Source organism: Neolamprologus multifasciatus, chromosome 23 (assembly GCF_963576455.1).
Source record: "Neolamprologus multifasciatus chromosome 23, fNeoMul1.2, whole genome shotgun sequence".
In the NCBI taxonomy this organism is placed as follows: domain Eukaryota; kingdom Metazoa; phylum Chordata; class Actinopteri; order Cichliformes; family Cichlidae; genus Neolamprologus; species Neolamprologus multifasciatus.
In genome coordinates, this window is record NC_140460.1 from 37405154 (window position 1) to 37428946 (window position 23793).

Consider the following 23793-nt stretch of genomic DNA (forward strand, 5'->3'; position numbering starts at 1 on the left):
GCAAGCCTTGTGCTTTGCGCTGGGCAGAGGAGGGGGGGTTAGTTACACTGGCAGTAGCACAGGAACAGAGCGGGAGGGAGAGACAGAGAAAGAGAGTCAGGGACAGCAACGTCACATTAGAAAGGTACAGTAATCATCCACAACTATTTTCAGCTGCGGATGATAAAGGATTCAGAAAGTTTATTCATGCAGGCCCATATGACAGAGAATGTGCATCTTCTTTTTGTTTTCATATTTTAATTTATATTTAATTGTGTTGTGGTTTGCAGTGTTTTGTGTTGTTTCCCTTTAAATTGGTTTAAAAGGAAAAAGCTGAACATTTATATAGTTAAAAATTGAACTGTGACTTGTTGGTTTTTGTATTATATGATTTATTTATTACATTTTATGTGGATTGAATAAATAAAAGTATATTTACGGTGGCCCCTAGAGACAAAGCAGCACGTACAAACTTCAAAACACGTACGAACTCTGAAGCACGTAAAAACTCCAGAAGCACGTACAAAACACAACAGAAGTGCTCCAGGATGCTAGGCGCAGTGTTGAGCTTTTGTTACCTTGAGGCTACACAAGCCAGGAAGTACCAATGACCAGATTTGGTGTGTGGTAGTAACAGGTAAATGAACCTTTTTTTTTTTATTATTTGAATATATATGAGTACTTGTGTATAAATACACAAACCATACACATATGCTTTCAATTGTTTAATTTAAGTGATCTAGGTAGCTCTGTTTTGAAGTTTAGTTACCTCTAGGAATGTGCTTTGGAGTTTGTATGTGCTTTTTGGAGTTTGTACGTGTTTTATCTCTAGGGGCCACCACATATATTTATATATAAACATATATAAATAAAACCACTTTGTTTTTACATTAGTAATTCCTTTTGTGCATAATTTTATATTATTGTTAATAATAAATTAATTAAAGCAACAAAACAACCTGAAGAGCCGACTCTTTTTAGTGAGCAGAGCCGAAAGAGCCGGTTCTCTAAAAAGAGCCGTAAATCCCATCACTAGTCCACATTCCATGCCAGCTGGTAGTTACTCCACGGTTTCGCCAGGAAAATTTAACAAGAAGAAGAAGAACTGGGAGGACTCCGAACTAGTGATGGGATTTCCTGATCTTTTTAGAGAACCGGTTCTTTTGGCTCGACTCACTAAAAAGAGACGACTCTTTCTGCTTAAATATGAAAACAAAAAGAAGATGCACATTCTCTGTCATATGGGCCTGCATGAATAAACCTTCTGAATCCTTTATCATCCGCAACTGAAAATAGTTGTGGATGATTACTATACCTTTCTAATGTGACATTGTTGTCCTTGGCTTTCTTTCTCTGTCTCTCCCTCCCGCTCTGATCCTGTGCTACTGCAAGTGTAATTGGAAAAGTGCAAGAGAGAGGGTGAGAGTCGGCTCGCGTCGTTCACGTCAAAGACTCGGATCTAACAGCCATTTCGTTCGCGACCGACACATCACTACTCCGAACACCGGCTTCATCAGCGTAACACACAGCTGGTGGTAGTAATGACAGACACATAGCTGTGAGTTATTGTACTCTCAGTGTCATTCCTAAATGTCGTTTGGACTACAGTTAGAGACGATAAGCAAGCTAATAACAGCTCGGAGGACTCGCTCGTCTCCCTGGAGTAGCCTCGGTTACTAACAAGTGGACTGTGTACAGTGTTTGGACTTCACAGCTGGGAAAGGTAATGTTAAAAACTAACAACAACAGCCGACTATTTTATCTCTAGACCCTCTGAAATGTAGTCTAATAGTTATAAATTTATAAGGTAATAAATATAACTGCTTACACTATTTGTTCTTTATCTGCCTGCAGTATTTATCACACATTTTAGCTGTATGTCGGTATTTATTTACTACTATCGCATAAATCAGTGCCTAATGTAACAGAGCCAAAGCAGTTCCTCTTTCTAGGTATACTATAAAATGCCCCATAAAGATGGAATATCTTTGTTAGGATTTGCTGCTATGATTTTAAAATGATTTCTCTCTCCTAGCTGCAGCCATGGTGTTTGTGCAGAGCTACTGTGAAGCAAATTCCTCCATCTCCATAACCTGGGTGGATGAAGGTATCGCCCCCTGCTTCTACTTCACACTGGTCCCCACCATCCTGCTCTCCCTCTCCTTCCTCCTTGGCACCATCCACTGCATATGCTACCAAAAGTATGGCACGCAAATGGAACGCAAGTTCATTCCTCGCTCCTGCCTCTATGGTTTTCAGCAGGTCCTCCACGTCTTCCTGATCATCCAGTTTCTGGGTGGAATGATTTGGAGAGCCACAAGTGCAGATGAACTTCCGGGGTATGTGGTGCTGTACGGCTGCTTTTCCATCCTGGGATGGGCCTGGACTATGACTCTACTCAGGGTGGAGAGGCGCAGGGTCCTGGTGTCGGATCGGACAAGAGGACACAGTGCCGTCCTGCTGCTGTTCTGGGCTGTAGCTTTCTGTGCTGAGAACCTGGCTTTTATCTCCTGGTACAGTCCTCAGTGGTGGTGGGGCCTGGAGAACAAACCACAACAGGTGAACGCTCACATAAGATATTTTTTAAACCATTGTGTTTCAGAAACCTAACAAAGAAGTGAAGACTACTTTCAAAATATGCATGCTGATACTTGCATTTACCTTGCATTATGCAGTTTATCTCCATTCCTATCTGTTTAGGGTTAACAGTACAGTGATTTAATACTATTTAGTAGAAAACAAATAATGTATTTATAAATATATGTTGATTATTGTGTAATTGCAAAGTACATTCTTATGAATTTAGAATTAATCCCTTCAAATCTCCATTTCTATTTATTTAGCGTTAACATAAGTTGATCAGAGTGTGTTTGCAGCATATTAATAAAGCTCTTCGGTGTGTGATTAAATAGTCTTTATGAGCCAAAGGTTAGTTATACATTAAAAATGAGTCTGCTTTTAGCGCCACTCCTCAGAGCAGTACAATCAGGCTCATGTATCAAGTATCTGCTCAGTAAACAAAGGAAAACAAAGTGCCATGGGAAATAAGCATGCCTGAGCCTTTTCTGCTAGGTCTCTGCTCAGTTGACTTTCAGATCCTAAGCCCTGAGCTGTTAACCAAATCAGAAGACACTACTCCCAGACTGAGTCACGAGTTTGAAGTGTAGCTTTAAGGTTGTGTAATTGTAAGCATGATTTAAAATAATTTTTAATTTAAAGTGCTTTAACTGTCCCATATTGCTTTGCAAAATGTTATTGTATTGCATCCTTCATCCCATAAAGTCAACATTATGAAAGTGCTATTTTAATAGTAAATGATATTATAATAGTAAACTACCTAGATATATGGTAACTGTTCAATAAAACAGTTTTCAGCATATTCACATTACTGTGTTATTAGTATTGTGTTAAACGCTGTTTTGTATCCATGCTGATGTGTGTGTAAACATCTATGAAAACTTCAGGTGCAGTTGTTCCTGTGGATGATGTGCTACATTAGCACTGGGCTGCTCTTCTTCATCGGTCTCAAAGCTCCAGGGTTGCCAAGGAGACCTTACATGCTACTGATAAATGAAGATGAGCGTGACGTAGACGGTAGACAGGTAGTGACAGGGCACTTGCAGCACTTCCACTGTATATTAAAACACACAAGCAGCTTTGCTTTTATACTCTATTAATGCTTTTTTAATGGTTTCATATCTTTTTCTGGGTCAGAGCCTGTTGGGAAGATCAGAGGAGAACCAGTCCACCTGGAAGGGATTTTGGAAGAAGGTCCGTCTGCTTGTTCCCTACATGTGGCCGCAAGGCAACAAGTTTCTCCAGCTGCTGGTCCTCTTCTGTTTGGGGCTGCTGGGAGTGGAGAGGGCTGTTAATATCTTTGTACCTATTTACTCCAAGTATATCGGTGAGTGATGTGCCTTCATCATCATGCACTATAGACTCAAATGTTCAGTCATACACACTGATTGTACTGCAGTGACATTGTTGCAGTCAGATTAAAATCTCATAATGCTTTTTATTTATTCATTGAATCTTTTCACCACAGCTTGAAAGCCTCATTTTGTCTCATCTGTTTTCAGTGGATGAACTGACTGATGGCAGCAGCTGGCACACTTTAGCTGTTACAGTGTGTATTTATGTCCTGCTCAAGCTCATGCAGGGTGGAGGAGCAGGTAGGACTTCATATATGCCCACTGTAGACAGTGAACATTGTAGTACCACAGAGAGCTGCACAATGAATTTCTGCCTCACATGTCACATCAAGTAGAGTTAAGGTTAAAAAATTCAAGGAATTACAAGTAACCCAACAGAGCGAAGTGCTCCACTTTTGTACTGATACTGTACTGTGAGGACTTAAAGATAAGATCAAATGAGGCCTGATAATTCAAGACCTTGTTTTTAAGGAAAAGGATTTTAAATCTAATTCCTGATTTAACAGGGAGCCAGTTAAGAGAAGCTAATATGGTAGAAATCTGCTCTCTCTTTCTAGTCCCTGTCACTTGTCTTGCTGCAGCATTTTGGATCAACTGAAGGCTTTTCAGGGAGTTTTAAGAACAACCAGCCTAGAAGTAATAAATGCACAAACTAGTTTTTCAGCATCACTCTGAGACAGGTTGTGTCTAATGTTAGAGATATTGTGCAAATGCAAGAAAGCAGTTCTACATATTTGCTGAATATGTGCATTGAGGGAAGTATCCTGGACAAAAATGATTCCAGGATTCCTCACAGTGGTTAGACACCATGTTTCTAAGGTTTTTCAGGGCCGAGTTTAATAACGCCAGTTTTATCTGAATATACAAACAGAAAAAAATTGTCTTTTAGACATTCTTTTAGTATAACTAATTTGTGTGTCATCAGGCTTCATGGATAGATAAATCCGGGTGTTATCTGCATAGCAGTGAAAATGTATGCTATGTCTTCTAATAATATAGCCTAAGGGAAGCAAGTAGAATGTAAACAGATTCGGTCGTAGCAAATAACCCTGTGGAACGCCATAATTAACCTTCGTTTGTGAAGAAGACTTCCCATTAACGTGAACAAACTGTAGTCTGTTAGGCAGATATGATTCAAATCACTGCAGCACAATGCCGTCATCTTCTCTTCTTCTCAGGTTCCTCTGGATTTGTGAGTAACGTACGCACTTTCGTCTGGATCCGCGTGCAGCAGTACACCAATCGACTGGTTCAAGTCAATCTGTTTGGCCACCTGCACTCCCTCTCTCTGCGCTGGCATCTGGGCCGCAAAACTGGTGAAGTACTGAGAAGTATCAACCGTGGCACATCTTCCGTTAACAACTTGGTCAGGTGAGATAGTAACGGTCAGGATCATAATAATTATAAACAAATGAGTAACTCATAAACGAACCTGCTGACAAAATATACCAACCAACAAGGTTTACAACATAAATGCCCAAAACATTTATGCCCAACATAAATGTTTTATCCTTAAATGCTCCTCTCGTGTTAGAATCTGAAGAAAAATTAAACTCAGGTATTGCTGTTTTTCCGCAGCTACATAGTTTTCAGCATCTTTCCAACCATTGCTGATATTATCATCGCCATCATCTACTTCATCACTTATTTCAATGCCTGGCTTGGCCTTATTATCTTCATCTGCATGACCTTCTACCTCAGTAAGTTATGCTTGTTGAACCTTTTGAACCTCAACTAGCTTTGCTTTGACCCAGTTTAATAATGAAAAACTTCAAGTGTGCTAATCTTCTGTGTAGTTCCGCATGGCCTGAGATAGATTTTTCAGATCCTCTTTGACTGTGTAGTAATTTCACACTAATGTGTTTGCCAGCTATGACGATCATCATCACTGAATGGAGAACCAAGTACAGACGAGAAATGAATCGGATGGATAACGCTGCCAAGGCCAAGGCTGTGGACTCCTTGTTAAACTTTGAGACGGTACATTAAATATGTTTGTGGTTCACAAAGTTTTGTTGTTGTTGTTTTTTTATTCTTTCATCCTAAAATGCACCTAAATTACAGTTTGTCACTGTTTGTGCTTTTTATTCCTGTTGAAAAGGTAAAATACTACAATGCAGAGAACTATGAGGTCGGCCGGTTTGAGGGTGCAATCTTAAATTATCAGGTAAGTCAGGTCAGGCAGGTAAAGCATTACAAGGCTTGCCACGCCTTCCCCTGCTGTTCTTTCTTCAGCTGTATCACTAGAAAATGTCTTTGTTTACTTTAACAGGAGTCAGAGCAAACCTGCTCTGCTACAGTCTTTCTAGTTATTGCTACCTTTCAGATAGCTTTTAGTATTAAGATGTTGAGTGGAAGCAAATGTAGTAGGTTGCCTCACACCAGGTGGCCGACCCAGAAAATATGAGTATTTATGTCAGGTTTGATTTCAAAACAAAGACAAAAGGAAATAAATGGATTTTGGAATTCAGTGTTTTTTGTGTGATTTTGCTGCTTTGATTTTCCTGGGATAATATTTGGACAAGCCATAATATTCTGCTGCTGTTTCGCCAGTAGAGCAAACCTGTTAGGTCACTGGGAAATTCTGGGCCCATAAAGCTCAGTGCACATAGACAACAGCCTGTATGTGTGTGCATGTCTACACAAAAGCAGATAAACATGGACTTTCCTTTTGTCATATTCATAAAGCTGTGCATACACATGGTCCTTTCTTTATGGATCCCAGTCCTTGTGAGATTGTATGCATGTGCAAAAGCCTGATATCCATATCTGTCTCTTACCACAATTTATATGCAGTTTAATCCTTTGCATGTAACGTGCTGGCATCAGGGGTCCTTGAACATACTGATAAAAATCAGAAAAGCAGCAGCATAATTTCACCAAAAACAAAACTTACACTTGTTGTCTGATCTGGACAAAAGTGTTTTATTTAGTGGTCTCAGTTCTGGAGTTGTGTACTTAATGGTTCTTGGCTTTTGTTAGCATCAGAGAATAAGACATTTTTGCAAAGATACCAGTAGCTGTATATTGGAAGTCTATATTTTGAAGTCTTGACTCGTGTTTCTGATTGTTTGTAGGCTTCAGAGTGGAGGGCGCAGGCATCTCTGGCCTTGCTCAATCAAACCCAGAATGTCGTCATTGGATTAGGACTGCTAGCAGGCTCCTTGCTCTGTGCATACTTTGTCACAGAGGGAAAGTTTCAGGTATTGACTTTGTAATAATGGCACACACTATGCTTTTCCACATTTCCATAAGCCATTAGGTTGGTAGACACTGATAATGAACATGCCCAAACTTTCAAATACTAGAATCATCATCTGTGCAAGTAAATCCTTAGTATATCGCTAATATGGTTATCTCAGACAGCCCCATCCACTCATTTGGGAGGGGCAGCCGATTAAAAGAAAGTTGTTTCAAAAGGCGGGGCAGAGAGCTGATTGGCTTATTTCAGAAAGTGGATGAACTTTATGTTTAACAGATACTCAGAACATTAAGAAATACAATGCTAGTTGGAATTGTCCAATTCAGTTTGACCATAAAAACAACTCTAACCTCAGGTTGGAGATTATGTTCTCTTCAGTACCTACATCATCCAAATGTACATCCCACTCAACTGGTTTGGAACATACTACAGGTAAGAAAATACAGATAAGTCATTAGATTATAAATAGTTTGCTGTTTTAAATATGTTGCTTTTTTATGTATTTTTAAGGAGGATAACACATTATATACTGTAAGCTATTTAACCACACTCTGTTTGACTCCTGTTCCTTTTGCCAACTGTTGGTTTCTCTCTTCTTTCCCTGCAGAATGATCCAGACTTCCTTTATTGACATGGAAAACATGTTCCAACTTTTTGAAGAAGATCAAGAGGTATGTTTATAGATGGGTAAATATTTGCAGCGGTGATATCAGTGGGGTTTTTTTTTTTAATGTGTTTTGAGTTTTTTATGGTCTTTATATGTTGCCTGATGCAGGTGAAGGATGAAGTAAATGCAGGAAGCCTTCTCTTTAAACTGGGGAAAGTGGAGTTTGAAAACGTTTACTTCAGCTACATAAATGAGTTGGTTTATTTTTGCGTTGATTTCTTTTATTAAAACTTCAGTTTCAATGAGTCCTTGCATGGCTCTTATAAATTTCTTTACTGTTTTACAGCAAGGAGATTCTCAGGGATGTGTCCTTCACAGTTCTTCCAGGACAGACAGTTGCACTGGTGAGTCTGAGGCGAGATGTTTCCTGCTTTCCAGCATTACATTGAGCAGTTAAGGTGTTACTAACATTACAGATTATTAACATATCTTCAGGTTGGGCCGTCGGGATCTGGGAAAAGCACAATCATTCGACTGCTTTTCCGTTTCTATGATGTTCAGGGAGGCTGCATTCGCATTGATGGCCAGGATATATCAAAGGTAAGAGGTTTGGCACCAGAGCTACTGTGTGACAAATATTTGAAACTTCAAGACATTAACAAACAACCAGTAAAATTAATAATATAAGCAGAAGTCATAAAGTCTTGTCTTTAATATTACTGTAACTGCATGCTTATATATACACACACTGCTTATTACTTTCTCATCATCTTTCCTCAGGTGAAACAGGCATCTCTGCGATCTCATATCGGCGTGGTTCCCCAGGATACCGTGCTGTTCAACGACACCATCCGGGAGAACATTCGCTACGGTCGCACCACTGCTAATGACCAGGAGGTGGAGGAGGCTGCTGTAGCTGCTGATATCCATGACAAAATCATGACCTTCCCTGATGGTAATGTGCACATTAATCACTCAGTTTATTCAGCATTGTGACTTCAAAGATTTGTTTCATACTGTTGAAAACATTGTGGGTGTTTCTGTGTATCTATGTTTATACCATTTACATGCATATTTCTGAACAAAGCTTTAGGATGAGGCCCCGTCTTATCTGAAAGTCCTTATAGTACCACATGTCCTCAGACTCCGGGCTTACTTGTGGTTCTTATAGTATTTAAAAGTAGAATGGGAGGCGGAGCCTTTAACTTTCAGGCCCACTTATGCTTCTTCTTTAATCACCTCTTTTAACAGTGTTTCTTTTGTTCTGTCTCCCTCGCCTCACCCCCAACTGATTGCGGCCAATCCTACCAGAAGTTTCTTACTTTTGAAAAGAAGATTTTCTTCCCACTGTCACTAAGTCCATGTTTGTAGGGGATTTGATGTGATTGTTGGGGTTTTCGCTCTGTTATTGTATGGTCTTTAGCTTACAATATAAAGTGCCTTTGAGCTGACTGTTGTATTTTAATACTTTGCAAGAAGGTTTTTCAGCCTCTTCCTGTGTTTTTGTCAGGCAGGTTATGATACCCAGGTGGGGGAAAGAGGACTGAAGCTGAGTGGAGGAGAGAAGCAGAGGGTGGCTATCGCCAGAACTATCCTCAAAGCACCACAAATCATCCTGCTGGATGAGGTATCCGACTGAACTGTCATCTCGAGTGTAAACTCATTGCTGTTAGTTGCAGTTTTCTAATATTATCTCTCTGTAGGCCACATCTGCCCTGGACACACAGACAGAACGCAACATCCAGGCCTCTCTGGCCAAAGTCTGTGCCAATCGTACTACAGTGGTTGTAGCTCACAGGTAAATAAATTCATGTACTGTCAGGTTTTTTTAAAGTGAATTTATCCATCTTCATTTATTTCACCGATGACTTGTGGGTCCGTTATTGCACTGTAATAGGTTGTCCACCATCATCGCAGCAGACCAGATCCTGGTTGTCAATGAAGGGCGGATTGCTGAGCGAGGACAGTAAGTGTGCCTGATTGTTTTGAATTAAACTCCTGTAAACAACATCCAGTAACATGCAATCTTTCTCATGGTGGACTTAATTTCCTGTGGAAACAGTAAAGGCGTACTTAGTTTTTCACGGGACTTACAATGAGTACTGAGTAATCTTTGTGTTTCGCATTAGCACATCTCTGTTCACTGAACAGTTAGTAAATAACAACATTTTCTCCATCCCAGACATGAGGAATTGCTACAAAAAGGAGGTTTATATGCAAACATGTGGATGAAGCAACAACAGGCTCAGGACTCAGATTCATCATCAGACACCGAAACCAAAGATCGCAAGTCTGAGAAACTGCAGCCACCATCAACGTCCTCAGGACACCACTGAATGTATTTGCTTTAAGAAAAAAAACTGTTAGCACTTTTATTCTTTGTTGTGATTGTGAAAAAGTTATGTTTGATTTAAGCATTCAGCAAGGTGGAAGTAATATTTTTGATAGATTTTACAAAGTGAGGGACAAATGATTTGACATTTTAAAAACCAAATCAAACTGCTAAACAGGAGTGGAGCTTGAATCATGCCTTGCTTTGAGGTTGTTTTCTATTTAGTTTTTGTTTTGTTTTTTTAGTATAATCCTCCTAACCCTACAAATCACCTCCAATTACTTGATATTCCTCATATTTATTTTTATACTTACCTTCATTTATTTTATTTTATTTTACTTTACTTCGTATTTTCTTTTTTCTTTTTCACAGTTTTAAAAGAGGACCTATTGCGCTTTTTCTTTTATAGATATACTATTTGTGGATGCTCATGTAAAGACAGCCAGAGATTAACGTATACAGGAGACCAAAAGCACAGACTGCTCTGCTCAGTTTGAGACTTTTTTTCTACTCATGGCTCTTTGATGGCAGTTTCATGAAAATCACCTTACTAATTTTTATTTATTTTTAATGAAAAACTGCAGTGATCATATAGTTCTGCCTCGAGTCTGGAGCAATAATATGACCTGAGGCATAAGAAAGGGAACTCAGCCTTGACACTACATCTTAGTGCACTGAGATACTAATGAAACCTTGTGAATGATTTGTGGATAAGAATAGATTACATGCATGCCATCAGGGATTTAGTTTTTTTTTTGTTATTTAAGTTTTTGTTTGCAGAATTTGTGTTGTTCTTTAAAGTGACACTAGTCTTTTAGAAAAGCGTATTTGCACATTGAGGCTTTAGGTCATCAGCTAGGCAGAAGATAAAGCAGGATAGAAGAGCTGGTAATGCATTGATGTACATCTCCATTTATTAAGGAAATAAAACAACGGGCACTTATCATCAGTGTTTCCTGTGACACTGATTAAAAATAAATATTTTATTTTCTTTAATGATGACATAGCAATAGCATTATTTATATGTGCCTGTGCTGAATTAACAAGTGAAAATATCTGAATTAAGATGTATTAAAATCAAATGTCTATGCAGTAACAGATGTTTAATTATTAAGTAAGAACAGCCATACACTTCTAAGTAAGTTAATGTGCTGTCTTGTATCTACCTCACGAAGTATGTTGTTCATAGTTATAGTTTTGTGGAAATATTTCATATTCATATTACATTTCATTGTGTACACATGAGCAATAAACGATATGTTTTCCACTTTTTTGGTTTTTAATTAAAACAATTTCCTGTCCAGTTTAGATTATTATTATTTTTTAATATTAAGGTGGTAGTATATCACATTACTGATAGATTCAGGAAATAATTATTATGGGCTGGACTGTGTGTTATAATGAATTAACTGAGTTGTATATCTTTGGTATTTTCATTCATGCCATACCATGTGAATTTTTTGCAACTGATGGCTTGATGTCAGTGAATTCTGCTCAGTTACAACAACAACAGTTGAAGTTTCTGAGGCTGTGGTTTCATCGAAGGGTTAAATAGGCCATATATACTCAAAAAATTAAAATAAAATAGGACAAAATGGAAGAAAAACTTTTGACCTGCGTTTAACTTTTGTGTAACAGCGGCAGATTGCGCCCCCTGGAGTCCCAGCATCTGTATGTGCCCGGAAAGAGAGGGAAACAGCTGGAGGTTTCAGCTGTCACCGTCTGTGTCCCTCCGTCAGGGCGTTGTAAGCGTTACCAAACAGGGGGGAGCCAGGCCAAGTTGTCCTTTTCTCATTATTTGGCGGACTAATGTTTAACCTGTCGTAGATATGGATTTCGACGCTTTATTTAACGAGAATACATTTCAGTTCTCGGATTTCCAAGAGTTCACGGTAAGTTGTTGAGCTAACACCACGCTAGCTAAGGCTAGGCGCTTTAGCTAGCGTTAGCTGACTTATGCGAGTAAACTTTGAAGCTCCTGTCCCAAAATATTGGCCGAGTAGGCGAAGACAGATGCTTTACTCTTCTGTGTGATACGTATTCACCTGTACAAATAGTCTTACCATGTGTAAATCTTAAAAACCTTAAGGTATGCAAGTGTCCGTGGATAGCATAATGCTAGTGGTAGCTGTTATTTTAGACTTCCGCCGACGAGCTGCGGGCCAGCCCAAGCCTAGCAGCAGTTATGGTAAACAAGAGCTACTCTCTGCTGTTAGCATGTTAGCATTGGTTTAAATATGCTAAGCTTGTTTTGTTTTTGTTTTTTTTGTATCATTTTTAATTGTTTAATTTTTTTTTGTTGGTATCGCCTACCAGCTTAAGTTCACCCAACAGTTTCCATAATAGTCAAGCTACTATACCTAATTTGGGATTTTGTGTTTCGTATAGTTTCTTCCTGGACACCAGAAATTGACCGAAAGAGTGAGAAAGCGATTATATTATGGCCTGGACAATGATGTTTCCTTAGATGCCCTTTCCTGCCCTGTTACAGGTAAGCAAAGCGTCTACTGTCACTTAAAGCTTTAGCCAAATTAATTATACATATAAAGATTTTGGCTCTGCTTTAGAAGTAATCTGCTCCGGATGAATTCTTCTTTCTGACTTATTATAAGACAGTTTAATGTTGTTGTTAATAGAATTTCAGGTGCTTAAAGCATTGTTTGTATATTAACCAATGTCTTTTTTTTAATGATCAGAACCACTGATAAAAGAGGGTTAGAAAAATCACACTTGGAGCCCACTTTCTTTTTGACTTTTTCTGACTTTCTGCTTTCAGATATTGCCGTCGAAATCTTCCAAAAGTCTGCCCCAAGCCCAATACGAAAGCTCCAGAAGAAGTATGCTGCCCATGTTGCCAGGTTTGTGCTGTACTAAGTAAACGTAGACAGATATTATTCATTCTTTTAGAAATGGGCGATTGCACTTTGAATCATGTGCCTAAAACAATTTGTTTTTGTTTCAGGGAGGCCTGCATTTCTCCATGTGCCATGATGCTGGCTCTTGTTTACATAGAAAGGCTTAGACATAGAAACCCTGAATACCTCCAAAAGATCTCCTCCTCTGACCTCTTCTTGATCTCCATGGTATGTTTTTAGGGTTCAGACGTCATTCTAAGTGAGATTTTGTTATGATTTATTATTTTTTTAAGCCAGCATAATGTCGAGATAGTGCCATGAAATACTGTAAACTTTTATTCATGATTTAGATGGTTGCCAGCAAGTACCTGTATGATGAAGGTGAAGAAGAGGAGGTTTTCAATGATGAATGGGGAGCAGCTGGGAAGTTGGATGTCAAAACTGTCAACAACCTGGAGATGAACTTCTTGAACGCCATTGTAAGTGATTGTGTGCGCGTGTGTAAATAAGGTGTGACTGCATGAACATTTGCTTCAAATGATGTGTCCAAACCTTCCTGTCATATCTTCAAGGAGTGGAGCCTCTTCGCTGACCCGAATGACTTCTTTGATTTACTAAGTCAACTGGAGACCAGGTTTGTTGTAACTCAACACTAAAATGCAGCATTTACAAGAATTTACATTTAGCCTACAAAAGACAACAGGATTGATTAAAGCCTTTCATTTCAAATATATCTGTGATGTGTATTTCCAGCATTGCGGAGCGGCAGGGGATGAAACGCGGCTGGTTCACCTACACTGACCTCTGTGTGCTGCTAGAGCACTCTGTATGGAGTCAAGCCCTCACAGCCATCTACCAGCACTTTACTAAGGTAGGAAGAGGACACATATTTTTAGAATGTTACTATTTAGCCTTTATATTTAAGTGCTTTTTTTATTGATCAATTTTATAGTTTTACAACCAAGCAAAGTGCACAAAGTATTGAAGGAGACCTTTTATGCCCATTTCCAGTTCCATATTTTCTCTTCCTCGAAGGGAAGGAAGTACATATTAGGATCAGTTTGTTTGTCTGTCCCGGTTGTTTTTGTCCCCAAGGTCAACTTTAACTTTGGGGGGAAAATAGCTCAGAGAAACCATAATGAGTAATGCGTTATATTAAAGGGCATTTAACACACTTTTTATTTTTTCAATACAACGCCCTGCGATATCACAATGATCCCATAACAGGCTGACGTATTACAATAAAAACATCATAAAACATCAAAGTTTTAGTATAGCCCTTGCTCTTCAGGGGGCAAAAGCTATTTGGATATTTTTTACCTTCTTATGGGCCATCATGTGGGCACTCAGTCAATTTCTTGTCTGAAATAAGCCATCAGTTTACTGTCCCTTAAATCCACCCTTTGTCTGATTGGCTGCACCTCTGCACTTCGTTGAGTTGTGTGTCTGAGTTGACGAATATCTTTCTTTGCCATCGTAGACATCCAAGAGTACCGTCTCTTTTGGTTCATAGTGAATATACATAGATTGACCTCATTATTTAAACTTTGAGCCTATTAAATATCAGCGTTCTTCATTGTAGCAGTGTATATGTGACAGTGCCAGTGTCACATATACTGCATTATTGTGCCAATAATGCAGTTCTGCGTTTCATCATAAGACTTCATCTCAATTCATTTTCAGGTATCCTGTATGCTTGGCCTGGTCTATCTAACCAGTGTGGCTGGCCTTATTGCCACCAGTGCTGTGATTCACCAGCTCAGTCTCTCTAGAGGAGGCCAGTCTCTTCTTCCGCCAGATGAGATCAGCCTGACCCACTTTTTGGCTTCCAACCTGAGTCCAGAAACCTCTTCCTCAGCCCGCCGCCTCCCTTGTTGTGTTCTGGCCAACAAGAGTGTTAACCGTCAGACTGGCTCACCTGGAAGCAGGCAACACCACAGTCAAAGGCCTCGATCGTCTTCCACACAAACATCTGTATTGTGTCTCTGGGGTTCCCTGCTTGCCTCGATGGGTCATATACATCCTGAAACGAAACCTGATGTGGAAGCCTCCCAGACCTGGTCTCCTGTGTCCTTCATCTGTCCTGGCTGTCTCGCAACACTCCCTCCTCTTGCTTGCGGGCTTCGAAACACCTCATCAGTCCCCCCTCACGGCCCCTTTGAAAACCATCAGCCTCATTTGTCGTGGTTCTCCTCCAGCCTCCTCGGTGCTACCAAGCCAAGTGTGGACTCTCATCTAGATATTTTTCCTCCTGTACAGCTGCGACCTTGCCACCCAAAGTCGATGCTGCCAGTTGACAAAGTCCAAGCTCTGCTTATGCCTGGCTAGAAATGGCAGAGCTTTTCATCCTGTAGTAAAGGACTCTGGAAATGAAACCAGCATTGTTGTTGTCACTCATCTACTGCTTCAAGGCTTGTCTTTGTTTACATTTCCAGATCTAGAATACAGGAGAAAAGACGAGAGGAGTTGGGCACTTTTCCAAGAGGTTCACAGGGAGGAAATTTCTATATAGTTAAATACTGCAGGGTAAATTTGATTCAATTCAAATACCACAATGCTTGATTAATCACAAGCGTTGTAAAGTTTAGTTCATTTAATTCTCTGCAGCAACTAAATTCACATTATCACCCTTCTGTTTTAAGAGTTGGCCACTGTCGCTTGCTGTTGTAGGGCTTTTGAATTGAATGTGTTCCGAGTTGCTGTGTCACAGCAGTAATTTTTAAAGTGGACATGAACCACTATATGTGTAAAGGCTAATTTACACGATGGAGTCCTGCTCTCAACAACTGACATGGATGTAATACTGTCTGTTAAGCTGGATTTACGAATTAAGTGAAGTTAAAGTTTATAAAACATGTTTAGCGCCATCTTGTGTCAATATAGACCGTGATATCGTCGGGTTGGTTGCAGTAAAAAAGACTTACATTAGTTTATGTTAGTTGACTAATAACTGAACCAATAACTCAGGGAAAACAGGGTCACTAAAACTAAAAATCAGTGTAGGGAGTTACTTTTGTGCTGCCACTGGCTGCAACAATGAGTTTCATGCTAACAAATAGACTCCACTGTCACTCTTTGTCTCTTAAGCAGTAAGTGGTTTTAGGTAGTTTGGCTGGCTGCACTCAAACAGGAAACTCCACCTGTTAGTCGTTATGTTTCGGTTTCTGATGCATTTTATAAATGAGAACAGTGTGGAGGAGAGCTTGTTTGAATCACCACACTGACAAGCTGGAGTCCAACACAACAGCTTTTTCTCACCAAGCTGACAAAGCAGATGTTTGTAAGATGTGATCAGCGCTGTTTTATCTAATAAAATGTCCTGTCTTTTCCCAAGCACAACTAAACAGTTTATATCACAGGTTACATCCACATTACAATCTCCTTCACTTACTTTTCCTCACTTGTAAGATTTTAAAAAAATGCATAAAATAACGCTGATCACATCAGCTGATTGTGCTGCTTGGTACACCCGACCAGACGAGGAAAAATCTGAGTTTCTGACTTCCGTCGTCGGTCTGGTGAAACACCCTCCAGCTGACTCAAACAGGCTCTCCTCCACACTATTCTCGTTTATAAAGAGCTTTAAAAACCTGCCCTTACAGCTAGCAGGTGGATTTTCCCATTTGGTGCAGCTAGCCAAACAACAACGAGCCATTTACATCTTAAGAGATGGTGAGTTAAAGTAGACAGTATAGCCTCATTTCTAACATAAATCTCATTGCTGCAGCCAGGGGCAGCACAAAAGTGATCCCCTTAAACTGATTTTTAGTTTAAGTGTCCTTATTTTCCCCTGAATTACTGTTTCTGTTACCAGTTAGCTTACATGAACTACAGTGACACAACGTTCTGTACTCACACAAGATGGCGCTAAACATATTCTAAAAACTTTAAATTTAGGCACTTTTTTTTTAAAAGCCAGTTTCACAGACAGAGTTACATCTACGTCAGTTTTTGAGAGCAGGGCTCAATGGTGTAAATTAGCCTTTATACATGTAGTGTTTCATGTCCACGTTAAGCTGTTCACATTTGGCAGGTTAATGAATGTGTGTGGTCGTTACCAAGCATATATGAAAGTTTCTCGGTAAGTTGTTTTATTTTTTTAATGAAGAAGGGACTTAAACCAGGCTAAATTTTCTTATTCATATTCGTTTCATGTAGCCATATGCCTTTCTTTGATGCAGCTTGAGGATTGCAGTAGACACTGGTCATTCACATACACATACTGTTGGCACTGATAGCTAGTTATAAAATCCGGTTTTCTTCTAGGTTTGAGAACGTTCCACATCATGGAAGAGAAATGGTTGGACAGGAGACCAGACAGTTGAAACCGTGTCTTTCTGTTACTGTCACATGCCACACCGTTTCCACATATTCTGGTTATGGTGGCTGATTTTTGTCTTTTTTTCTGTTTTACCAGATGTGATATGGCAACAAAATATAATACTTACGTCACTTTCCTGTAACAGGGTCTTAGCCAGGTGGAACACCTTTGTAAAGGATGTGTTCCTGTGATTTCATGCAGTCTCTAGCTTTTTTGTTTGTTTTTGCATGTAATGTCTTAAAGGAAACCGTCAACCTTCCTTTGTTGCGGGAGATTTGCACTTTTTGGCTCCATTTTCATTGATGTAGAACATCATCTTGCATTGTTACTGCATTATTGTCATGTTTTCAACACCAGAAGGGGAAATGGTTATTTTTATCTACACCGCTACAAATCTACATTTACTTTGTAATTGAACCTTTAACAAATTGATCTGAATTTTGAATTTGATACACTTTGGATCGTGAACCCCTTAAATTTTGTACATGTTATAAAATGCAAATATTGTAAAATGTGTAGCAAAACAAGAATAAAGACCGCATTTGTTTGAGATACTTTGTATATAATTCTGTGTCAACATACAATGAAGCCAAGCTGAATCTCAGTAAATGTGAAACAGTATGTTTGTTGTATGTTTGAACTTTTAACCTTTAAATGAGAGAAAACAGACTAAATCAAACGAATGTCCCAAGCATTACATAAGGGCAACAAACTCAAGGAATTAACAAATGTTGTATATAGACATAACAGACAACTTGAGTCACTTTGTTAGTAGCAGCCTACTGCAAAAACACATTATTTATTCCCATTTCTTCTTACAGGTATTAAATGGTATTTTGAGGTAATTCCCAAAGAGCTGTTACCTGAAATGTCTTGGCATGGGGTGCAGTGTATCCTTAAATTTGAGGAAACTTGACAAGTGAAGGGGAACAAAATTGATTTTTCAATTATTTATTTATTTTTTGTTCAACTCATCCTCAGTATGTATGAAGGAGGTCAGGAAAGAGGTATAACAGTTAGTATCTATAGCCATGTGCAAAACACTCTGTCATGGTTTGGGGCTGCATTACAGCCAGTGGTGTTGGATATATGGTGAAAATTGATGGAACATATTTTAATCCACCGTGCAATACCATCTGAAAAGTGTCTGATTGGCAGTGGGTTCATTTATCACAAACACACTGCCAATGCAGTAAAAGCGAAAACACACACAGATAAATTCGCCTACCTAGACCTCAGACCTCAACATTATTGAAGCAGTGTGGGATCATGTTGACAGAGAACAGAAGAAAAGGCAGAAACAATCAAAGAAGAGCTTTGAATGTCCTTCAAGAAGCCTGGTGAGCTATTCCTGAAGACGACATAAAGACATGACAAGAACGCTGCCTAAGAGAGTTCAGACTGAATAAACGGTAGTCTAATACTGACCAAATATTGACATTCGAGCTTCTTAGAATTGTACAAACTATTTTTGCCTTATATTCTGTATTTCCATATATATATGTATGTTTGTATATCACATTTCCTGGCAAAATATGAAGAAATGAGGGGTTATGGGATTGCACTAAGTGATCCCATAAGAGTTGAAAAGCTAATCCATGTTTTTAAGGGCCAGGATAAGCCTTACGTTTTGGATGAGCATTTTTACAGAGGGGGAAAACAGATGTCTGGTTTTGGTTGAATATGGGATGTCCCTCCCCCCTGACTCTATGCCAAGCTTCTCTTACCCCTCCCCTACACTCCTGGCTTGACACATACCATTTGAGAACTCCTAATATAGACCCAGCTGCTTTGTAGAAAAGGCTAACAAACGTCTCAGTTTCCTGCTTTGAAAACCACTTTTTCATGGACACAAGACAGAGTCATGGAGCCTCGTTCACAGGTGAAATGTATATGATTGGGTGTCTGGGAGGTTGATAATATTTTTGAAACCAGGGAAATGAGTAGCCGTGGGGATTTTGTTGACAGTAATATATGTTATAGGTGTCATTCCCAGAAAAGAAGCAGGAAATACAGAGTCAAGGTACAATGCCTGGCAGTTGTCTGGGTTTGGATCTGTGCATGGAAATGTGCATATGTGTATTTGCATTTGTTGGCTTTGTGCTGTTAGCACTTTCCTTCGTTTTGTAGCTGTGTGTGTGCACGCATGAATATGTCCTCGTCTATAACTGCCGAACCCTGTTCAAACAGTGTGTTGTGACCAGCTGGTGTATTTTCTCCTAGAGGCTGATGCCACAGTCTACATGAAATTCATGAAAAGTCACCGCTGTTATGATGCCATTCCAACCAGCTGTAAACTGGTCATATTTGATACCACACTACAAGTGAGCCTGAAGCTTTTCCATGAGCTGTTGCACATCTAGACTTTCATATTGAATTGTCACAGAGTGGTGTTATTTACCTGTAAAACATCACTGACTGAAAAATCTTTAACCCCAAAAGGTGAAAAAAGCCTTTTATGCACTGGTGGCAAATGGCTTGAGGGCTGCACCGCTATGGGACAGCAAGCTGCAGAGATTTGTGGGTAAGATGACGGATTAATGGGACAGATATGGGAGACTGGGCCCACTCACTGGTAATAATGGGAATGTGAATCCTCCTCTGCCACAGGTATGCTGACTATTACAGATTTCATCAACATCCTTCACTGCTATTACAAGTCCCCCATGGTGAGCACTAAATTCCCACAGTTTGAAGCCACTCAGGTTGGACGCCCCTACTGTAGAGTTAAACAAAGGACTGGGGGCCACAATCAGCCCAGGAAAAACTCCAATCTGACCCACTGGACATTTTAGAAACATGTGAAAGAGGGCGTACATTTCTGACTTTTAACTTTGGTAAATTTTACAACTTGTCCTACTGATTAAGACCTCCCGCACAGCCATTCATACTACACCCATGTGACAGATAAACTATTAAATGACAGAAAAGTTCCTATTTTCTTGCTAGCAACTATAAAAATGCCTTTCTTCTTTTTTGTTTTGTTTTTTAAGGTTCAGATGTATGAGCTTGAGAGCCACAAGATAGAAACATGGAGAGGTGATTCCCTTCGAAGTAAATATGCAAGCGGGAATGAATGGCATTATCTGTGCCCAGAGGTCTATGAAATTCATCTGAGCCGTTTCTCTCCTCTTCTGTTTAGATGTTTATTTGCAGTATTCCAATAACTTCCTCATTAGTATCTCTCCAGAGGCCAGGTGAGTGGACACAACACTCTGAGGCACCTCTGTTTCAAATTCCAGTTGGCAGGCATTCCTCTTCTTATCTCTTCTCCATCCAGCCTCTTCGAAGCCATCTATTCCTTACTCAGATACAAAATCCACAGGCTGCCCGTAATCGATCCAGAGTCTGGGAATGTCCTGCACATTCTGACCCACAAAAGAATCCTCAAGTTCCTCCATATATTTGTGAGCAAAAGCTTTAGTTATGAGGTTTTTTGTAGCCTTGAGTACCATGATACTTTGTTTTTCAAATATGGGTGTTTGGATTTTTTTAGGGGAAAAAACCTCCCAAGCCTGCATTCACAAAGAGGCCGATCCAGGAACTTGGGATAGGAACTTTCAGGAACATCGCCACTGTCCGGCAAACAGCATCGCTTTATGATGCCCTCTCTATATTTGTGGAGAGGCGGGTGTCTGCGCTGCCAGTGGTGGATGAACAAGGTACATTATACTCAGCTGTCGCTGTCACCATGTATATATTCTACAAAACCACAAGAGTAGCTCTGCACGATTCACTGGTCACATTAATGCTTATCTGCCTTATATTGAGATGGTGCCGTTGTCATTAGCACTGCTGCCTCTCAGCCAGAAGGTCTTAGATTTGAAGTGAGCAGTCAGCCAGAGGCATTTCTGTGTGGAGTTTACATGCTTTCCTGTGCTTCCCACAATCCAAAGATAGATTGATGCTTCTGATTGCCTGCCCCTTGTAAACAATAGCTTGAACAGCAGGTGGGTAGGTCCTGAGGGATATCCACTGTATATGATGTCATACAGAGCCAAGTGAAGAAAAACCTACTGGAAAGAATAATTTACGCCAGTCTGAAGCCTGAGCTTTTGGCTCACAGTGATCACTTGTATGTACACTTGTCAAGGCTGACTGTGTGTTGGACCCAAATGAAGGACTTGGAAACTACTTTTACTCTAAGAAACAGCTTTACTGCAGAACTTAAACTGAGTACAAAATAATCCAGATCAAAACCAACCACTACAAACTTTCAAGGAAGTGTGCAAGGGAGGACACAACGAACAGCAGGAAACCGAGGACTTAAATACACACCAGGTAATTAGGAAGATGGGGAAACACCAAGGAAGACAGCCGCAACAAATCAGGATAACAAAGCAGGGAAATTAAAACAATATGAAGCACACAAAACACTATCAAAATAAACGCGGGCACACACAGAGAGACTCATAGGAACTTGACATAGAGACAGAAGATAAACAAACATGGAGATAAGGTAGAAGGGACAAAATGGAAATACAAAAGAGGAAATCAGAAAGCCAGGGAGACAGAACACAGAGTGACAAGGCAGACCCGGGGACATGCCGGAGGAACAGGAAGGAAGCACAAAGCTCGATAACAAAACATTGTGTAACCTAGAAGAACAAGAATATAAACAAAGACTAAACAGACGGTATAATAATTTCCAAAGGAAAATATTGACTATACCAGTATCCAAAACAGCTCGATTAAAACATAAGTGATCCTCACCAAGACCCAGGGACCATGACACCTCACCTCTCACCTCCTCATTTGACACTTTGGCCATGCTTTAATGTGTATCCACCACTGAAACAGTATACACATGACAGAAAAAAACTATAACAATAAAGACTGTTAGACCTGTAACCCGGTTATTACATTGTCAAACTATTTGTTTTCCCAGGCAAAGTGGTGGCACTCTACTCAAGATTTGATGTCATTGTAAGTACAAATCTAACATGACTATATTTAATACTCCACTTATTTTCCTTAAATATCAAAGCACTGTTCACAAACACACACTTTCCCAGATACCGTTTTTGATCCATTGCAGAACCTAGCAGCCCAGAAGACCTACAACAATCTGGACATGACGATGCAGGAGGCTGTTGAAAAGCGGATATGTTGCGTTGAGGGAGTTATTAAGTGCTATCCATATGAAACCTTGGAAATCATTATAGACCGTATAGTTAAAGCTGAGGTAGACTTTTTTCAGCCTCTTTAAGATTTATCATGAAATTATGAGGTCAAAGGATAATAAAAGATAAGTCCTTTGTGCTTATCCCAGGTCCATCGGCTGGTCCTGGTGGACAGGGCTGATGTGGTGAAAGGCATCATCTCTCTGTCTGACCTGCTGCAGGCAATGGTCTTAACCCCTGCAGGTATTGATGCCCTCTTGTCCTAGCACCAGGGGAAAGAGGGTCCCCCTGCCCTCCTTTAGCACCTGTGTAGGCTTGAGTCTTGGCAGTGCACCCAGGCAGGTAGGCTCATGACCCTCTTTTGTGTTTGTGCTGTTTGACTGATGCTTTGTTTCATTTTCTACAGACTCCCAAGTTCATTTCTAAGTAGTGTGATTAGAAATGTTCTTTTTTGTTTTACAGAAATTGACATGTGACTGAAATGAGCGCTCATACCAGGAAGAAATAATCCCCAACTCTACTGCTGTTTATATGCTTTCTGGACCCTAATGCCTCAATGCATCTGCACAGCTCCACAACACAAAGCAGCATTTGATCAGCTTGATCAGTAAATGTTGACTGATTTTGATAACATTTCTCAATTAAATTTGTATTTAAGCTTGTTGTGTTGTCTTTTCAGTGCCTCGCCTCTAAAAAAAACTCAAGTATTTGGCCTTCAATTTATCTCACAGATTTTCAGTGGCAAGTCACTCCAGTTCTTGATACTTGAAAAAGCTCTGATAACTTTGTATATCCATCTCCTGCTTTGTGAGCATCAAAAGCTCTTTTTCCTCAAGTCTAATTTCCTTTGGTTTTTTTCCTTAATGAAATTTTAAATCTGTTTAATCTTTATAAGCGTTGCTATTTAAAAAACAATTCTGTCATGTGCAAATACAAATAATCTGTTTTCTAAAAAAAAACTCATATGAAACGAAAATAAGCACGTGCGTGAGGAAATCTTGATTAAAAAAAACGTTAAATTTAATAGTTTAAAATTGTATAAAATGTTGCATAACAATCAGTATCTCTAACCACGGGGTGGTACTCTTTGGCTTTCTTTAACCCCGTCTTCTCTACACAGTAAACAAGGAAACACGTGACTCTATTTTTTCTGTTGACGGGCCGTATGATCCGTCCGCCCATCTGTGTACCCTTCTTTGCGACAGACTGGGATCGGAAGAGGAGTTACTTTCAAAATAAAATACACTCGCAGGTCGCAATCTGCACCCACACACACACACAGACACAAAAAATAATAAAGTTTTTTTTTGTGTAATTGTTATAGGAAATGGAAATGCATCTGTATAACTTCAGGCATAAGTTGGCGTTTATTTATGTATTTGTTATTATTATCAGAATATCTTATGGCGGTCTTCTCAGAAGCAAGGTCAATTTTTCTTTTA

At 39.6% G+C, this 23793-nt stretch overlaps 3 protein-coding genes and 1 long non-coding RNA gene across 6 annotated transcripts in view; 3 read left to right on the forward strand and 1 right to left on the reverse strand.

The window, feature by feature from the left end:
* LOC146492111 (uncharacterized) overlaps nt 1–23793 on the reverse strand; it is a 379576-nt gene that overhangs the window by 216165 nt on the left and 139618 nt on the right. The gene's annotated exons all lie outside the window — the stretch shown is intronic.
* LOC146492116 (ATP-binding cassette sub-family B member 6-like) lies at nt 1432–11353 on the forward strand. The gene is made up of 20 exons (XM_085151685.1): nt 1432–1702; nt 2015–2538; nt 3444–3581; nt 3694–3883; nt 4059–4151; nt 5090–5282; nt 5490–5611; nt 5782–5891; nt 6013–6078; nt 6989–7114; nt 7469–7545; nt 7721–7784; nt 7889–7974; nt 8067–8124; nt 8216–8320; nt 8501–8675; nt 9235–9347; nt 9424–9518; nt 9618–9686; nt 9903–11353. Exons 2-20 carry the CDS (start codon nt 2023–2025, stop codon nt 10054–10056), a joined length of 2550 nt encoding a protein of 849 aa, XP_085007811.1. The 5' UTR covers nt 1432–1702; nt 2015–2022; the 3' UTR covers nt 10057–11353.
* Nucleotides 11671–17778, forward strand: cnppd1 (cyclin Pas1/PHO80 domain containing 1). Its single transcript, XM_085151681.1, has 8 exons — nt 11671–11944; nt 12441–12543; nt 12829–12910; nt 13015–13135; nt 13258–13386; nt 13480–13541; nt 13661–13778; nt 14591–17778. Exons 1-8 carry the CDS (start codon nt 11882–11884, stop codon nt 15233–15235), a joined length of 1323 nt encoding a protein of 440 aa, XP_085007807.1. The 5' UTR covers nt 11671–11881; the 3' UTR covers nt 15236–17778.
* On the forward strand, nt 17911–23636 carry prkag3a (protein kinase, AMP-activated, gamma 3a non-catalytic subunit). Of its 3 annotated transcripts, none has more exons than XM_085151682.1 (13): nt 17911–19110; nt 19212–19251; nt 19452–19552; nt 19671–19752; nt 19839–19897; nt 20222–20282; nt 20371–20425; nt 20509–20635; nt 20725–20890; nt 22117–22154; nt 22267–22413; nt 22501–22693; nt 22814–23636. In XM_085151682.1, exons 1-12 carry the CDS (start codon nt 19093–19095, stop codon nt 22615–22617), a joined length of 1011 nt encoding a protein of 336 aa, XP_085007808.1. In that variant the 5' UTR covers nt 17911–19092; the 3' UTR covers nt 22618–22693; nt 22814–23636. The 3 variants fall into 3 exon arrangements, with proteins under 3 accessions (XP_085007808.1, XP_085007809.1, XP_085007810.1); XM_085151683.1 differs by having other exon boundaries at nt 20222–20267; XM_085151684.1 differs by lacking the exons at nt 22501–22693; nt 22814–23636 and having other exon boundaries at nt 22267–22494.

What these genes read in the sequence shown, in the direction of transcription:
- LOC146492116 (XM_085151685.1), top strand. Translation starts at nt 2,023, where the DNA reads ATGGTGTTTGTGCAGAGCTACTGTGAAGCAAATTCCTCCATCTCCATA. An exon ending in TCCGTTAACAACTTGGTCAG is followed by an intron (nt 5,283 to 5,489) that starts GTGAGATAGTAA and finishes GTTTTTCCGCAG; the next exon opens with CTACATAGTTTTCAGCATCT. An exon ending in CAGGACAGACAGTTGCACTG is followed by an intron (nt 8,125 to 8,215) that starts GTGAGTCTGAGG and finishes ACATATCTTCAG; the next exon opens with GTTGGGCCGTCGGGATCTGG.
- cnppd1 (XM_085151681.1), top strand. Translation starts at nt 11,882, where the DNA reads ATGGATTTCGACGCTTTATTTAACGAGAATACATTTCAGTTCTCGGAT. An exon ending in CCTTTCCTGCCCTGTTACAG is followed by an intron (nt 12,544 to 12,828) that starts GTAAGCAAAGCG and finishes TTCTGCTTTCAG; the next exon opens with ATATTGCCGTCGAAATCTTC. An exon ending in CTAAGTCAACTGGAGACCAG is followed by an intron (nt 13,542 to 13,660) that starts GTTTGTTGTAAC and finishes GTGTATTTCCAG; the next exon opens with CATTGCGGAGCGGCAGGGGA.
- prkag3a (XM_085151682.1), top strand. An exon ending in AGTATCTCTCCAGAGGCCAG is followed by an intron (nt 20,426 to 20,508) that starts GTGAGTGGACAC and finishes TTCTCCATCCAG; the next exon opens with CCTCTTCGAAGCCATCTATT. An exon ending in ACTCAAGATTTGATGTCATT is followed by an intron (nt 22,155 to 22,266) that starts GTAAGTACAAAT and finishes GATCCATTGCAG; the next exon opens with AACCTAGCAGCCCAGAAGAC.